General features: G+C 42.6%; 1 protein-coding gene across 3 annotated transcripts in view; it reads left to right on the plus strand.

Moving 5' to 3' along the window:
- Positions 1–1,891: 1,891 nt before the first annotated feature.
- FBN1 (fibrillin 1) overlaps positions 1,892–12,755 on the plus strand; it is a 225,790-nt gene continuing 214,926 nt past the window's right edge. The window contains exons 1-2 of one of the 3 annotated variants that reach the window (XM_030578050.1): positions 1,892–1,909; positions 3,041–3,326. In XM_030578050.1, coding sequence (XP_030433910.1) covers positions 3,151–3,326 — 176 coding nt within the window. In that variant the 5' untranslated portion in view covers positions 1,892–1,909; positions 3,041–3,150. Of the gene's footprint in view, positions 1,910–2,449; positions 2,488–2,561; positions 2,767–3,040; positions 3,327–12,755 lie in introns of those variants that run through there. The other 2 variants (XM_030578049.1, XM_030578046.1) reach the window with 2 other exon arrangements.

A 12,755-nucleotide genomic window follows, 5' to 3' on the forward strand; every position in this document is an offset into this window, starting at 1 on the left:
CCTTGTCTACACTACAGGAGAAATTCGCTCTAGGCTACGTAATTTGAGTTACGTGAATAGCGTAACTCAAATCAACATAGCTTAGATCTACTTACTGTGGGGTCCACGCTACATGATGTTGACAGGAGACGCTCTCCCGACAACTCCCCCTACTCTGCTTGATTTGGTGGAGTACAGGAGTTGAGGGGAGAGCAATCTGCGGTCGATTTAGCAGATCTTCACTAGATCCATTAAATCAACTGCCGATGCATCGATTGCTGCTTGCCAATTCCCCGGTAACTGTAGAGAAGCCCTAAGATGCTTGTGTGCTTTCAGTTGTGTTTTGTAAGTTCAGAAGTTTTGATATTTAGGATTGTTTAATTACAGTACTGACCCGTTTGATTATGGACAATGAAATGAACCCCAAAAAGCATAAATAGAGGCTCCAGTGGGTTAGAGAGCGGGAGTAAGATTAGATTTTGTTTTGCAAGGTGATTTACAAATATTGAAATAATAAATAACTACAGGAGCATGAATGAAAACTATAGACCTTACCAACCACCAACATGGCTACAGAAATGCTTTGCAGCCAGAGCTATTAAAATTAAAGGGGAGACTGACTTCTGTCACTCTTTTAGGCTCTGATCTAAAGTTCACTGAAGTCAATGGAAGTCTTTCTGTTCCTACTGCTGGTTCTAGATTGGCTCTATTGGCTGCAAGTTGTTAGCATCCACACTTCCAATCAAAAGGGTATAATTCCATTTTTAGAACATCAGTGGAAGCTGCGCATAATATTATAAACATAAGCAGCTGCTTGAGAAGTGAGCTCCTAGAGGATGCTTACTCCTCTTAGAATGCAGCAGAACGTGTGCAGATCTTCTCTCTCATTTTAGTGATTGTCCATAGGCAGTTTGATTTACGGGTTAGTTGTATGGTTCTCTGTACCACGCATTATCATAGCATAAGATTATTTACATTTTATAATAATCTGATCTCCTTGTCTCTGTATTTCCTACTGCATTCTATCTTCTTTATACCTATCTTTTAGTGTCTAAGGTCCCACGAGCAGCAATTCTAGTTCTGCACCAAACCTCACATCCAGGGCTGAAGTACCTAATGTAAAGCAGGCAACCAGAAATGCAAAGCACTAAAAATTAATCACACAGGCACCAGACTTTTGCGTTTTACAAAGAAAGATTGCTTAAAAATCAGACGAGACTTAATTTGTTGCGTGTGGGCCGAAAAGAATATTTCTATCAATGCCAAGATTCTGCCACTACCAAGTCTGGAAGAATGTGATATTGACTTTCCACAAAGGAAAAGCTTCTAGTTGTTGGCTTCACTGTTCTATTTATTAATTTTTTAAATCTTGCTATCTGCTGCAGTTTTCATCTCCTGGTTTGCCTTGTACTTCTGCAGCTGGACTTCTCTATCTTCTAGTCAATAGTGAATTCATTATTCGGCAACCTCCAAGGTAAAGTCAATATCACTGCTGTTTCCCTTATAAGGGAAACATAAATACCATTATGCTTTTAAGCCACTAAATCAGACTTAAACTGCTGCACCTCCAGGACACATGATTTCAGACAGAGGCTGAGGAATCCACCTCTTTCAGTTTTGTTTTCTCCTAGTCAGGGGTCATGGAACAGTTTTTTTATAGTGGGGATGCTGCTGCATGTATTGGGGTTTGTTATTACTCCTTCAAGCTCTGGGGTGGAGCAGCACCACTATCTTCCCCCTTCCACCCCCCAAGGTTTCATAAATTGCTTGGCTGATACAACCGAGCAAGAAAATGATTTGGACGCTTCTGAGCCCAAGTACCCTCCTGGGACCAGGCCCCGTGACCTGTTGGTACATTAACATCAGGCTGGGGCTTGGCTAAACAAGCAAGTCCTCTCCTCCTCATGCAGTTGTACTCAGGCCCGGTTAGGTACTGCAAGAACCTGATGCTTTCTGCAGGGCGTGGGGTTACCTAAGGCAGCTAACCCTGCAGGCCGGGTATCCCTCTCCGCCCTCAATGCAGGGGGAAGAGCAGCTGGCTCCTGCTGGCTTTTGGTCCTCTCCTTCCAGCGCGGAGGGAGGGTGGGGCCAGGAGCTGCGGCTGGCCTCGGCCCCCAAGGCATCCCCACCTTCGCTGCGGCTCCCTGGCTGCCCGCGGGCGTTCTTGGCGCAGGTGCCGCCCGCCCTCCCGGGAGAGCTTCAGCTGCCGTCCAGGCTCCCGAGCCTGGCCCCAAAGCGCGCGCCAGGACCCCGAGCAGCCGGGGGAGCGGCGCACGGGGCCGCCCCAGCTCCGCGGCCGGTCTCAGGAGCCGGGGTGGGGAGTGGGGAGGGGAGGCCGGCGGCTGACCTGCCTCTCGCGAGACGCAGCTGCGCGGACGGTACTTGAAGAAGAGGGGAGAGGGAGAAGGGAAGGAGGGGGCCGTCGGAGCAGCGGTGGGTGCAGCGGCCGCGGCTGGAACAGCGGCGGCAACAGCAGCCTCCGCAGCAGCGGCGGCGGCGGCGGCTCCAGTGGGTGAAGGCAGCGGGTTTTTTTTTCCCCTCGGGTTGTGTTGGGGCTGGGCACGGGTGTCAGTGCCCGCCCTGTGCATGGCTCGCTCGGGCTGCCCCCAGCCTGACACCTCTCTCCTGCCGCCTTAGCCTCCCGGTTGTTTTGGTGCTGCTTTGCAAAGCCTGGCCAGTTTCATGCTTTGGAGACAGTCCCAGCCCCAGAGCAGCCTCAGCAGCTGCAGCCGCCGCTCGGTGCGCTGGGCGGGCTGTGCAGCCCTTGCTGATGCTGTCGGAGGGAAGGTACGGGAACGGGAGCGATGGGGAGCCCCGGCAGCCGCAGGCGGAGAAGCCAGCCGGGAGTTGGGGATGGGGGGTATGCCGGGCTGCAGCCTGGGCGCCTGGGGCAGAGACAGGCTGCGCAGTGGCCGGGCTCCGGGCACGGGCGAGCGGAGGAGCTGCGCATTGCATGCTGCGGTGGCTCGCTCTGGCAGCTGGGGATGGGGGTGGTGCGGGGAATGGCTGAAGTTTAGCTCCGTGTCACTGAAAACCCTTCTCCTCCCCTCCCCTCTTGCAGCTGATCGGGAGTCGGTCGGCTGGGACCTGCGGATTTAGGCGGCTGGGGAGGAAGGAGAAGCCACTTGCAGCGCTCCGAGCCCAGGCGAGCCGGAGAAGGGAGGCGGCGCGATGTGGCTGGGGAGGCTGCTGAAGTTCGCCCTGGGATTTACAGTGATTTTATCTTCCTATACGAGCGAAGGTGCCGAAGGGAATTTGGAGGCTGATAACGCGAAGGAAACCAGAGCCAGCAGAGCCAAGAGGAGAGGACAAGGCGGAGGCGGAGGAGGGCACGATGCGCTCAAAGGGTAATTGGAGGGGAGGGGGCACGGGGTGTTTGGAAATAACAGAACCTGGCGCACCGTAAGGCTACAAAGGCAATTCCTGTGAAGTGGCACCATCCTTGGGACATGTTAGTGGTTTTGCACCGTCCAGTTCTCCCAATGGGCTTCAGCGAAAGGGAGGTCAGAGAGTTTGGGACAAATTGGATTGTTACAGTAGAAGAAAAGCCACTGTTATTACCTAGTCTGGTAAGATGGTACTTTCCTTGGAGCCCCTGAAGTTGTAAGGAGGCAAGATCTGGCTGTCTCTGTTCTCTTATGTTTAGTGAGGGTTATACTTCCCCCAGATCAAGGTCTGAGTGTGGAGTAGTGGTAACTATTGATCTGCAACGTCCTGCCCTCCCCTATTAAATACAGGGAAAGGGTGTGATTATGCTGACAAAAGCAAGGAAAGTCCAAGCTAAGGCTGAGATTTTTGCTGCTCTGTCCTGAGCTGGTCATAGCTATACCATGTGCATTACACACTGAGCACAACAGGACTGGTAAGGATAAGTTTTTGGCCTGATCTTGCATTCCCTGTGCACCCAAAACTTCCAGGAACTTTAGTGGGAGATTTGGATGACCCAGGATTGTATAGTCCAGTCTTTGCTTTTTTGATAACTGTTAATTTTAACTCAAATGAAATATTATTATATGTTAATGTTTTGGTGCTTGTTAATTTAACTTCCAGAAAGGAAAATAGAAAAAAAAACAATCCCATTCCACCCCCTCACCCTCTTTTTAAAAATAATTAGGGCCAGTCCTTCATTCCTTGCTCACACAGGACTCCCATTGTTTGCCTAAAACAGAATGCCCGTAACTCCAACCCTTTCAGATCAATTATGGTCTGTCATGCCTATTTAGACCATTTTGTAATATGTATCATTGCTCATTTGATACCATTATTGTCTGATGTATAAAATATGTACCATCCTCACAATGCCACTCTTCTGGAGCTATTAATATCTAGTACAGTATTAGTAGCTACGTTGGCATATGCCCTAAGTACTCTTAAGTGTAATAAAATCATGGTGAAATGTCATGGTGCAGGCTTATTAGTTTATTTTCAGTATTAAAGATTTCAGCCTGTAAAACAAAATGTCTTTAAAGATGCTGAAACAACACATTTCAAAACGTAATTGTTTTGTTAAATGGGAAACCTCAAAATAATACCTCATCACTGTACGGTGTGTAATGTGGATTCCTGCCCCATCACCAGGGCAAAATTCTCAGCGATTGAAAGTAAAGTTTATATGGATGTTCTGATACAAGCCTAGCTATACTGATATTAGCAGGCACCGCAAATGAGCTGAATTCTGCAGTCTTTAATCTGGAAAATATTTCTCTTGATATTAATGGGTGTTTTGCGTGAGTGAGAAATGCAAGACTGGCTCTTATATTTTTCCTTATTTCAGTATTTGCCTAATAAGGAAACATTATGGTTTTATTCTTAGGGGGTTAGATACATGGAATTCATTCTTTTGCCAAATTATGCATATAATGATCATGATGTATATCTATATTTAAGTGTGCAATGTGGTAATTTTATAGTTCCTTGAGCGAGGAGGTGTCTCAGGTCACTTTATCCTTTCTGGGCATCATCTTGAAAAAAACATAATCAAGTGATCAGTGTTTACTCATCCAAATAGTCTCAACAGCTTGGGTTTTCATGGTCAGGCCCTTTACTTCCAGGTGTCTTGTCACTAGAGAGATAGCTGGACAGTGCACATTCTGGCACTTCTTACTTGCACAAAACTGCTGTTGAAGGCAAGGACTGCAAACAAAGATAATTGTAAATAATAAAAGATTTCAAAGGGTTAGAGAATTACTTTTCAGACAGATATTTACTATTCGTACTATGACTTTCAACCATTTTTCCCTCTTTGCATAATTCGGGTTCTGAATTCAAGTATCAAGTTGAAAAACACGATTACTTAATCGTGGGACCAAATTCTGCCTTCCAGTGCATGTGTTGTCTTCAGTGGGAGTTGCATGCGTGTGCTGGAAGACACAATTGCTTTGTTGAAAATAACCATCACTGTCTTTGTGTGGGTTGTTTAGAAAGTAGTAAAAAAAAGCATGAACAAACAGTTGAAATCAACAGCTTTTTCAAAGATCATATTGCAAGTGTTGATTACTGCTGAAAACTGAAGAAATAGCACAACTGTCTAGTTCTGTGATTTGCTTCATGAGTTAGACATCTTTTATTTATAAAATATGTTGTAGCAATTGCGTAAGAAATATTTGTGAGTGAGTTTGATGTATTTTAGACAACACGAGAGTTTAGAGTTAACAACAATGTTAGTTTTAGACATTCCATTTGACCATGGCTTGGGTAATTATTTGGAATATTACAATTCTGATTTAGTGCCCTGGAAAGCAGATACTTAACAAGCTTATAGCATTTTGCCAAAGGGTCTGATCCACTAAAACACAAAACAAATCATTAGTTCAGTCAGTCATTATTAGTCCCTTTTTTGCACCTCATACTGGAGGCTGACAGTAAAAAGTGACCAAGTTGTTTAAGCTTCGGAACTCTTTTCTTCTGTTAGCCATATAACCATCCTTATCATTGTTATAGGAAGTCCTGTTGGACATTCCCAATTTGGAAATCACAAGAACTTTCTTTGGTGTGGCAGTCTAATGTACAAAAAGAGCTGTCATTTTAACAGGCAGGATTGGAGTTAATTCTGTGAAATCCATATGGAAAAGAGGCACCGAGTATATAGGAATTGCAGAGACATTAGACAGAGAATCAGTGGTTGTTAAATAGACTTAAAACATTATTAGAAAATTCACTTGTTTATAAGAAGACACATTCACATTATTTTTCTCATTTGTCCATTAGTACAAATATCTTTGGAGCTCTGAGAATTATAACATAACTCATAATGGTAGACTTTGTTTTCATGTTACAATACTTCAGATAGTTTTTGGGGGGGACACATAAATCTGAATCTGGTTTTACAGTGTTTTCTGCTATTGATGGTCAGTGCATGGATATGGGTGCCTCTTCAAAAATTTTCAGAGAAAAATTTTTAGTAGACTTTTTGTTAGTGTTTGTTTGGTTAAAAAGAACACTGAAAAGCATGTAGCTTTAAAAAATATTAAGATTCTGTGGGCACATGTTGGTTTTATATGCAAAAGAATACAATTAGGGTTTACTGCTAATTTGTAGCTAATTTCATACTAATTCTATATTTTATTGCAAGTTTAAAGTTGATTATTTTCTTCCTCACTATCATTGCTTTATCAGTTATGCCGATGAGATGGCTGAAAACTAGAAGAGGACTTTAACTGGAGCAGATACTCCTCTATGTTAGCCTGAGCCTTAAGACTTCAAGCCTGCTGCTTGTCCTGTAACTTAGATTTCTGACTCAACCATTATGCCATTGAGCAAATGGCATTTTAGCAAAAGCTGAATCCCTTGTGTTTTACAATCAATTCCTCTAATCTAACATGCATGTTTGCATATTAGTTTCATATTTTTATTAGTTGATCAGAAAACTATTATCAAGGTAGTAACTATTTTTTCAGAAAGTATAATTTGATTTTTCGGTGTCAGTTTCCACGTCCAAATATATATTGCAACATGGGAAATAGACGTATCTCTGGAATCCATTGTGGTTTACCCTATAGCATGTTTAAAATAATAAACACCTTATGTGTATATAGATAGATCTTTCATCCGGAAGAGTCCCAAGAGCTTTAAAGACTGTTAGTATATTATATTGTAAGGGTCTTATCCTGTAACCCTTGAACTCCTAAAACTCTCACTGTTGTCACTTGGAGTTTGCCCAAGTAAGGACTACAGGACTGGGCCTCCAATGGGAAACTTCCTAAATAATAGACACTTGAAGAACATGGTGTGTAAACTTAATCCTTGAATATAAAGTAAAAGTCAGTTGTTTCTTATGATCTGGTCCCTTTTGGACTAAATAGCAGAGAGGTATTTTGTTTGATTATGGTTATCTACATTGATTAGAATTTCTTCCCAAAATGGGGAAAGACCTTGTAACTTTAAAAAAAGTGAAACAATTACTTAATAAAACAAGTGGTTATTTGCTTCCTCTCAAAGTGTAATGGTGGAAGAGGGTAATACTTACCTTAACAATCAGTTGAAACTGAAATTTTAAAATGGCTAAGGTTTCTTTGAGGTAGCTGAACTGTGAGATAAAAGATTATTCTAAATAAGACTGTAATTAAATAAATTGATACTAGAACTGGAAATGATAGTGAATATTACAGAACAGAATAGTTGGCACTGATCTGATTCATGAAACTCTGAGTGAAACGAATTAAGTTCTCCTACAGCAGATTATTATCCTTTTGGGATTAAATGTTGCTTGTCCTAGTCCCAAAAGCAAGATGCACTGGTTTTACAGGGGTTGAATAAACCAAGCAGGATTTGGTCTTTCATTTGCATCACTGCTCACTGAAATAAAATAAGTCTTTTAAATCTATAGCATAATTCCAGTTTCCTGATATATAATTAAGGCTTCTGGTTTTCATTTAAAACCAATGCTTGCCACTAAAAACCTGTTGAAGAAAAGCAGACTTACCGTACTGGTAAATATTGGTTTATACTGAAAACCTCAAACATTTTTCTTACCACTACTGGCCTACACACCTCTGGCTGTCCACTTATGCCACACCCAGTCAGTGTCAGACTCTGGACTTGAGTGAAACTGAAAGCTGAAAACTTCAAACTGGGAACAAAGTGAAAAGAATGTAAATGCAGGGCAAATTGGGTCTTTTAGAGATGTTTGCCAGTACATATCTCACATAAATTGCAGCATTAAGAGGGAACACCATCAACCTGAAATCTGGCCAATTAAAAAAATTAACAAACTGCTGCTCTTTTTATATATATACACAATGTGATAGCAACCAATCTGAGTTTGATGGCTTACAAACACAGAGGAAAGCATAGTTCAGGTCCCAAAGATCTTACAGTTTAAAGCCAGTGTGGATGCAAGATTCCAGTACTAGCCGATCCTGGGGCAGAATTAAGGCCTTTGACAGTTAAAAGTAGTTTTGGGTACTATACTTGTCCCTGAGTCTACATGCCATTGATGGTGGTTGTTACAATTACATTTTCCTGTACATGAACTAAGGTCTAGTTCAGGTCAGAATGAAACAAGTGAGGAGATTTTGGCTCAGTCCCTAATGCATATGTGAACATAAGAATGGTCATACTGGGTCAGACCAAAGGTCTATCCAGCTCAATATCCTGTCAGCTGACAGTGGCCAATGCCAGGTGCCCAGAGGGAGTGAACCTAATAGGTAATGATTAAGTGATCTCTCTCCTGCCATCCATCTCCACCCTCTGACAGAGGAGAGGGACACCATTCCTTATCCATCCTAGCTAATAGCCATTAATGGACTTAACCTTCATGAATTTATCTAGTTCTTTTTTAAACCATGTTATAGTCCTAGCCTTCACAACCTCCTCAGGCAAGGAGTTCCACAGGTTGACTGTGCACTGTGTGAAGAAGAACTTCCTTTTATTTGTTTTAAACCTGCTGCCCATTAATTTCATTTGGTGGCTCCTAGTTCTTATATTATCGGACAAAGTAAATAACTTTTCCTTATTCACTTTCTCCACACCACTCATTATTTTATATACCTCTATCATATTCCCCCCTTAGTCTCCTCTTTTCCAAGCTGAAAAAGGCTAGGACTCTCCTCATATGGGATCTCTCCTCATATGGGACCCATTCCAAACCCCTAATCATTTTAGTTGCCCTTCTCTGAATCTTTTCTAATGCCAGTATCTTTTTTGAGATGAGGAGACCACATCTGTACGCGGTATTCAGGATGTGGGCATATCATGGATTTATATAAGGGCAATAAGATATTCTCCGTCTTCTCTATCCCTTTTTTAATGATTGATTTCATACATCCTGTTTGCTTTTTTGACTGCTGCTGCACACTACATGGTCGTCTTCAGAGAACTATCCACGATGATTCCAAGATATATTTCCTGATATGATGGGGGCTAATATAGCTCCAACTAATTGTATGTATAGTTGAGGTTAATTTTTCCAGTGTGCATTACTTTACATTTATCCACATTAAATTTCATTTGTCATTTGGTTGCCCAATCACTTAGTTTTGTGAGATCTTTTTGAAGTTCTTCAGTCTGCTTTGGTCTTAACTATCTTGAGCAGTTTAGTATCATTTGCAAACTTTACCACCTCACTGTTTACCCCTTTCTCCAGATCATTTATGAATAAGTTGAATAGGATTGGTCCTAGGACTGACCCTTGGGGAACACCACTAGTTACCCTCTCCATTCTGAAAATATACCATTTATTCCTACCCTTTGTTCCGTGTCTTTTAACCAGTTCTCAATCCATGAAAGAATCTTACCTCTTATCCCATGACAACTTAATTTACATAAGGGACCTTGTCAAAGGCTTTCTGGAAATCTAAGTACACTATGTCCACTGGATCCCCCTTGTCCACATGTTTGCTGACCCTTCAAAGAACTCTAATAGATTAGTAAGGCATGATTTCCCTTTACAGAAATCATGTTGACTTTCGCCCAACAATGTGTGTTCTTCCATGTGTCTGATAAATTTATTCTTTACTCTTGCTTCAACTAATTTTCCCGGTACTGATGTTAGACTTATTGGTTGTAATTGCCGGGATCACCTCTAGAGCCCTTTTTAAATATTGGCATTAACATTAGCTGTCTTCCAGTCATTGGGTACAGAAGCTGATTTAAAGGACAGGTTGCAAACCATAGTTAATAGTGCCGCAATTTCACATTTGAGTTCTTTCAGAACACTTGGGTGAATATCATCTGGTTCTGGTGACTTGTTACTTTTACATTTATCAATTCATTCCAAAACCTCCTCTAGTGACACTTTAGTCTGTGACAATTCCTCAGATTTGTCACCTACAAAGAACGGCTAAGGTTTGGGAATCTCCCTAACATCCTCAGCCATGAAGACTGAAGCAAAGAATTCATTTAGTTTCTCCACGATGACTTGATTGTCTTTAAGCGCCCCTTTTGTATCTCGATCGTTCCGGGGCCTCACTGGTTGTTTAGCAGGCTTCCTGCTTTTGATGTGCTTAAAAAACATTTTTTTATTACCTTTTGAGGTTTTTGGCTAGCTGATCTTCTAACTCCTGGTTGGCTTTTCTTATTACATTTTTACACTTAATTTGGCAGTGTTTATGCTCCTTTCTATTTACCTCACTAGGATTTGACTTCCACTTTTTAAAATATGCCTTTTTATCTCTCACTGTTTCTTTTACGTGGTTGTTAAGCCACGGTGGCTCCTTTTTAGTGTTTTTTACTGTGTTTTTTATTTTGGGGTATACATTTATCTGGGGCCGCTCGTGTCTAAAAAACAGAGTATGAGACCATTTGATAACGGTGTGATGCAGGATTGGGAAGCATATACGAAGCCCTGCACGAAAGCATGTGCAAAGGCTACCTTTGCTGTGGCTAGTGCTGACCAATGCCAACACTTTCTTGAGTACGACAATTTAAGAAAACAAGAAATCACATTTAATCCTTGATAATACAGATGTATTCCTCTGTGTGCTGTGTTTAATTAGTCTGTTGGTTTTTTTATGAAAATATTTATTTTTTAGTGAATGCAATGAAAGTTGTCTTGTAGCCCTGGAATCCACTGTTCACAGCCAGTAGCAGTGCAAGTATCCCCACACCACCTTGCCAATATGTCCTGCTTTGTGATCTGCATTGGCAGATTCCTGGGCCTGTGTGGATCACAATTTAGGATCGGGGACCCATCCAAATAATTTCAGGCACATCACTGAAAAGCAATCAAGAATGATCATTAAGGGCTGTATTCCAACCAGCAGTGACCTGGAGGCTCTATATTCCATTACCAATCTCCTGAGCCACCCTGCTCCCCAGCATGTCTTTCTTACGTCCATCAAACGCAGATGTTTTAACTGGATTCTGAGACAGGGCACAAATATCTTTTGACATGCTGGTTGTGTATTATTTGATAGTTGAGCCAGAAACCCTCAATTGAAAAAACCCAAGTTATTCTATAGATTCTCGGTAATAAATCGTAACTAGATCAGAGAGAGTAAACAGACTATAGTAAAGTGAATACAGCGCAGCTGCTCTGCAATACAGGATGAAACATAGCTGTTGCGCAAATATTATAAAACTGGCTCCGGGCAATCAGGTGAAGCCTGATCACCAAGTGCCACTTTGTCATGAAGACACTTTGATGTGCAGATGAGGGTGAGATATTTTTGCCTGCTTAACTGACTGCACAGGATAGACCGTGGCAGACTGCCTAGCAGGCTGCAAGGTGGGGGTCACAACTGGCCATTGGACGAGGTATTTGATTGGGCCACTTTCTGCCCAACAGACTGGGGGTTTCATGATAGCTAGTCCTGTAGCCTGGAAAGTCAAACACAGTAGTCTGGCATGGATTAGGAAAGGTCATGTGCACGGCTGGCTACATGTGACCAAGTGACTGGCAGGTCAGAAGTGGGGTCATGCTATGACTCCTGTTTACAGGGCTAGATATGTAATGGGACTTGGATCTGTTTCCAGGTGCCTGTTGCACTGCATCATTTCCTGTGGGGATGTTTAGGGTGTACATGAAAGGTGTTGGCTTTCCGTGGTTTGGTATCCGTGTGTGTGCTATGGCTTCTGCTTTTGTATTGGTGTCTTTTTTTTTTTTTTTTAAATTTCTTGTATTGCCTTGTCCATAGGACTGTAGCCTTTTGATATGTGTCCATCTGCAGACAGTTTATTTGCTGCAGTTTAGGTCAAATGAGCAGTGCTCACCCAAAGACGGACGAGTGGTAACCAGTGCATAGAAACTGAACGCTTAGTTGGAGTGGGGCTGGAGGAAGAGTAACAGTGGCAGAATAATGTCTGATTGTCGTAACCTGCACGGAAGTTGGAGGGAGGAGCGCAGGTTGCAGGAGGGAAGAGTTTGGAGAAGGCACCAGGAAGCCAATCTGTATGCATATGGCGAGAATGGTAGCTGCAGTTGTGGCACCTCTATGTTTATAGTCTTTAATAAAGACAGTTTTGTTTTAGAAACATGGAGGCCTCTCATGTTATTACCCACCACGTGGTACATGAAATACTGATGATACTTGGTTGGGGGCCAGTTTGCATGCTGCTCGCTAGATTTATCCTGACCTCATGTAGTTGTCTCATTACCCAGGCAAACTACTCTGCGTGGGGCTTAACACACCTATTCTGGGTAGTTTGAGCCTGTATTTGGGCTCAAGGACCCTGGCAATTTGATGTAGGCGTAGGTCCTTATAAGTCTCTTTGGAGGAGGTAGGAGGGACATTTGGCTTGGACTGCCTACCTGCCCTCTTACATTGGCTGTTGTTGAGTAAAGCTGCAACCTGTGTTTTCCGCTCAGGTTCATTTGTCCCCTCATCGGTGTGCTGCCA

Source organism: Gopherus evgoodei, chromosome 10, assembly GCF_007399415.2.
Source record: "Gopherus evgoodei ecotype Sinaloan lineage chromosome 10, rGopEvg1_v1.p, whole genome shotgun sequence".
Classification (NCBI taxonomy): domain Eukaryota; kingdom Metazoa; phylum Chordata; order Testudines; family Testudinidae; genus Gopherus; species Gopherus evgoodei.